General features: G+C 40.5%; 1 protein-coding gene across 1 annotated transcript; it reads left to right on the top strand.

Moving 5' to 3' along the window:
- Positions 1 to 3,727: 3,727 nt before the first annotated feature.
- mchr1a (melanin-concentrating hormone receptor 1a) lies at positions 3,728 to 4,849 on the top strand (the record flags this gene model as incomplete). Its single annotated transcript, XM_083983190.1, has 2 exons — positions 3,728 to 3,746; positions 3,834 to 4,849. 2 exons carry the CDS (start codon positions 3,728 to 3,730, stop codon positions 4,847 to 4,849), a joined length of 1,035 nt encoding a protein of 344 aa, XP_083839316.1.
- Positions 4,850 to 5,317: the final 468 nt, after the last annotated feature.

The raw sequence follows: 5,317 nt of genomic DNA, 5'->3' as shown, positions 1-5,317 counted from the left end.
AGATTAAAACAACACACAAATTAACCCACACAGGCAGGTTGGTGTCAGAAACCATGGTAGATGTTTTCCCATGGAAAGGGACAACATAATTTTATTTTTTTGGAGCAAATAGATGGAAAAATTAGGGGGGCATGTCTGTTATCATTGCCTGGTATACACATACATAATCCAAATTAACGTTCACCTAGTATTTAATGATGTGTCTAAATAATCTACTGCACCTGACTGTTGACAGTAAATTAATTGGGGCCTGGCAACAGTGGCACTTCAACCATTGGACAAATGTTTGTTTACTGAACCAGAACCATCTACATGCAGCACTCATCACATCCTTGTGGCCACCACAGATGACATTTCTTGTCTCTCTATGATTGAACCCCTGTGGTCATACCAGTAAGACAAAAGTCACTTGAAAGCATGAGGACAATTATCCTGCAGGATACTGACTCAACCTTCTCACAGTGTGTGAATTTCTTTCCAGTAAGATTTGGAAAGTAGATTATCTCCCACAGGTGGCTCTGCACTTCTCCCAAAACGTCGAACTTGGAGCAAAGTGTTCTATCTCTATGGCTCTGGGTGTAACAATTTGTCTACTACATCGACGTATTGATTTATATTACTACGATCCAACTACATCGATCTATGCTTGGCAAGTTGGCCAAAAACTGATTCATGCCTCTATTGTACATCAAGGGATATTTTGCCTCAAAATGACTTTATATCACCCAGCAGAATAAGATTTAGAAGATTTGAGCTCAACCAGTGCTTTTTACCACTTGAAAAATGGGTAAAGGGACATTACAATGTAAAAATCAGGCTGTTTTGCCTGCCAAAAACTGATGGTCTTATAATAAATCCATGACCATGATCCGTTAGTGCCATGCAGCAGCTGGTGCTGAGGGGGTGGGGCGAACAGTGGTGGTTCGTGACGAAAGCTGCCTCCAAAAAGTTAATCGGCCTCCATCTCAGCCAATAGCAAAATTTGATTGCAATAGCCAGGTTTCAAACCATAGAGGGTAGTCACTCTTACATTTTTACAACAAAATAGGCTACACCAAATTGAAATATTTTGACTACAATGTCAAGAGTTGGACCAGAATCAATCAACAACACTACTTCATACCCAAATATATTTGTTTTTAGGGGGGTTTAGTTACTCTTTAAGAAGTACTTTGCATGGACAGACCCTCAAATCACTGGCATAGCTAAACAATGATGCAGTTCACCAGGGCTCTATGTCATACAGCAGTGCAAGAAGAAACACTTAGTGTGCCGCAAGACTTTGATCAGAGAAAAAACAAATCACGTGGCAAAAACAAAATAGTTACCATCATTTTTTCATTACTTTTTGTGACAGGCATTGCAGCTGTTATTAAAAAAAAGTCAAAAAGAGTTTCCTCACACTTTTCATTGACATTATACAAAACTGAATATTGAAAAACAATATTTGAGGAAAAATATCGGAAACCATTTTATTTATTTTTTGCATTTATTTCCAATTATAACCTACTTCTTGGAGATGTAATTCTTTGCTATGTTTTTTCAGATAAGTTTTTTTTTTTTTTTCAGATAACTTTAAGTTGATTCTCATCCAACTACACATGATGTAATATTTCAGTAATGCCCCCCTCACTTGGTAGAGGAGAGAATGCAAAACATTAAACAGCGTTTCCTCCATCTTCAGCCATTGAACCCCCTGTTGTTTTGATTGACCTCAGAACTGACTTTAATTCCTCTGAGTGGCTAACCAGTTCCTGATTGAGTATAAAAACAGCACTCATCCAATTTTCATAAAAGAGACGTTAAGAGACGTGTGAGGACTCTAAATGAGGCCATCTAGTGGTTTATTGTGAAAAATGCTCTGACTGGAGCAGTTTGGAGACGGTGCCAGCCAAACTGCTAGTAATTTGGGACTCGAGTTTAGAGGTTGTTGTGTTTGTTTTGCCTATAGGGCGACACCTGTTTCTCCGCATAAAAACACAAAAACCCACACACTGGCAGCTCTGTACTCCATACCAGTGCTTGGAGAGAGGAAAAAAATCGTATCTACTTTTTTTTTTTTTTACCTAGGCTATTATATTTCTATCGCTGAAAGATGATTTCCAATCTCTGAGCCTTGCGCTGAGGTGAGCTGACACAATACAAGTGGGTATTTGGATCGAAAGAAGCTTTTGTGCAGCAGGCGAACAGCCGACAAAATTGAACATTTACAGCTCACCTGATCTGATGTGTTGTTATTTCCATCAGCTTGACTGACAGCTGCACAGTCGCAGCTCCACAGAGGACGAGCCAGAGTAGAGGGTGAGGATGCTCTCACACGCTCCTCAGCTTCTCACTGAGAAATCCGCAGGCTTAGAGTGCGATAGTGTTGCCCAGTTGGTCAAACTAAATGCTCATACTGAAGTAGAAGCCTGAAAGCTATGTGGGACCACTCTTAACTATTTGCTTTCGGTCCTTTTTTTTTTTCTTTTTCTTTTTTTTTTTTTACCTGGAAAGCGGACATTTGGTGACACTTCTCAAACTGGAAGTAACCCTACTGGATTTTTACCGATGGATTTTTATAACCTCTCTTATTATTCTCAAGGAGACAACAACATTTCGACAACACGAGGTAAGTTGAGCAACCAGAGCAGGTAATATGACCCAATTGGACACATGTTACTGTAACATGTTCATATAACAAAATCGTGTGGATGTTTTTCTTTTCTTTTCTCTCGTATTTGCATTTTTTTAAACGAAGCTTTTGTTGTTTACATCAAATATTCATGCTGCAGTCAATTCCCCTAATAGTCGGACATGATGAAAAACACAAGAGCTGACCACCCTTATCATATTGATTAAAAACAGTTTGAGTGAAATAGATAGATAGATAGATAGATAGATAGATAGATAGATAGATAGATAGATAGATAGATAGATAGATAGATAGATAGATAGATAGATATAACTTTATTCAACCCGAAGGAAATTCTTCTGTCAGGATGCTCCAAAGGGGAATGTGCAAGGGAGATAAATAGGATACAAGGGGGAAGTATATGATAAAATGTATCCTACAATGTCTAAAACAATAGAATATATACAAGTATTTAACCTAGACATATAGGTTAAATACTGTGCTACTTAAATTAAGTGCAATACATAATTTAAAATGATATAATACTAGTGCATTTTGCACTAGTATTATATCATTTTAAATGCCTAAGGAGCCAAAACATAATTTAAAAAATGACTGTCTTCTGTTTATAAAATTCAATACCAATAACAACCTCTCTCTCTCTCTCTCTCTCTCTCTCTCTCTCTCTCTCTCTCTCTCTCTCTCTCTCTCTCTCACTCACACTCAATCGCACACACACACACACACACACACACACACACACACACACACACACACACACACACACACACACACACACACACACACACACACACACACACACACACACACACACTATAGTGCAGTAGCTACACAATATATCACTCATCCAAGCAGTTGTCTGCAACTGAAATTTTATACTTTGCATGAATGTTGAACAAGGAAATGGAAAGAGAGGAGTTTGTTTATACATGTGCAGAAATCAGTAATGTCTATAGCTGAAATGAGTCATTCTATAGGCATCAGGGAAACAATTATTACTGTAACACCTGGTTGCAGTGTCTGATAATTACCCTTCACACATAATCATCCACTGACAGTTCTTATCCGGTCTTGCATGCATGGTTCTTGCAGATGCAGAACATCAGTACATGTAATGTGCGATTCAGTGTGCTATTGTATAATATTTTGAAACATTTGTGCCTGACATTCAACTGCTGCTTCCTCTCCTTGTCTCTAGCTGTAGATGGGACCCTTCATTGCAGTGCCATCCTCCCTGTCATCTTTGGCATCATCTGTTTTCTGGGTATTATTGGGAACTGTATTGTCATGTACACCATAATGAAGAAGACCAAGTGCCGTGCAAAACAAACTGTTCCGGACATCTTTATCTTAAATGTGTCAATTGTTGATCTCCTGTTTCTCCTCGGGATGCCATTCCTCATCCACCAGTTGCTGGGCAATGGTACCTGGCACTTTGGAGCCACAATGTGTACAGTGATCACTGCGCTTGACTCCAATAGCCAGATTGTCAGCACTTACATCTTAACTGCAATGACTCTCGACCGTTACTTGGCTACAGTCCATCCCATCCGCTTCAACTACATACGCACACCCTGTGTGGCAGTCCTGGTCATTGGCCTGGTGTGGGTTCTGTCCTTACTCACCATCATCCCCGTGTGGATGTACGCAGGCCTGATGCCTCTTTCAGATGGCATGGTGGCCTGTGCGCTCCTCCTGCCTAATCCAATCACTGACACATACTGGTTTACACTTTACCAGTTCTTCTTGGCCTTTGCTATTCCTTTGTTTATCATCTGCCTGGTGTTCTTCAAGATCCTGCAGCACATGTCCACCAGTGTGGCTCCACTGCCTCCGCGGAGTCTGAGGGTGCGCACCAGGAAGGTGACCAGGATGGCGGTGGCCATTTGCCTGGCTTTCTTCATTTGCTGGGCTCCTTACTACATCCTCCAGCTGGTTCACCTGGGGGTGCAGAAGCCAAGCGTGGCTTTCTCCTATGCGTACAACATAGCCATTAGCATGGGCTACGCTAACAGTTGCATCAACCCATTCCTTTACATTATCCTCAGTGAGACCTTCAAGAGGCAGTTTCTCAGGGCTGTACGCCCAGTTAATAGAAAGTTCCGTGTGAACCCAAGCACCACCGACAGTGTGAGTGTGAGGATGGTACCTGACGGAGCTCAGCATGAGCTGGTCTCTGGAGAGGTGATACCGTCCAGTGGGGCCCCACAATAAGTCAGCATCTGTGGCAAAGAATTAGAACAACTTTATCATTGTATGTTTGTGCAATTGATACACACAAATTGGACATTGGCACAAGAACATACAATACATAACTTTGAACAGTATTGCCTTCTCATCACCTCCAGTTGACCATTGATTATTATTAATAATTTAAAACACAATGTCTGCTCTTTTTCTGCCAATAACAAAATAAAAATGCTGTATCCCATCATCCATTAGCATGCAAGGCCCAGTGTCACTGATTTACAAAGCTTCATTTTTTGTGATGAACACCTACGAATTTTCATTGATGGTTTCCATTAATGAAAATTTTGCAAACGTCCCCAACCACTCTTTTGTATTGATGTACCTGAGCCAACAAATCCTTGTAGTTCTGTTCAGTTGAACATATTTGCATCTGATAATCCTGTGATCTTCCTCCTTTTGAATTCACATTTAATTGCACCCAGCAGGTAGGAA

Source organism: Trachurus trachurus (genome assembly GCF_905171665.1).
Source record: "Trachurus trachurus genome assembly, chromosome: 1".
Taxonomy (NCBI): domain Eukaryota; kingdom Metazoa; phylum Chordata; class Actinopteri; order Carangiformes; family Carangidae; genus Trachurus; species Trachurus trachurus.
This window is presented reverse-complemented; position numbering and strand designations above follow the sequence as displayed.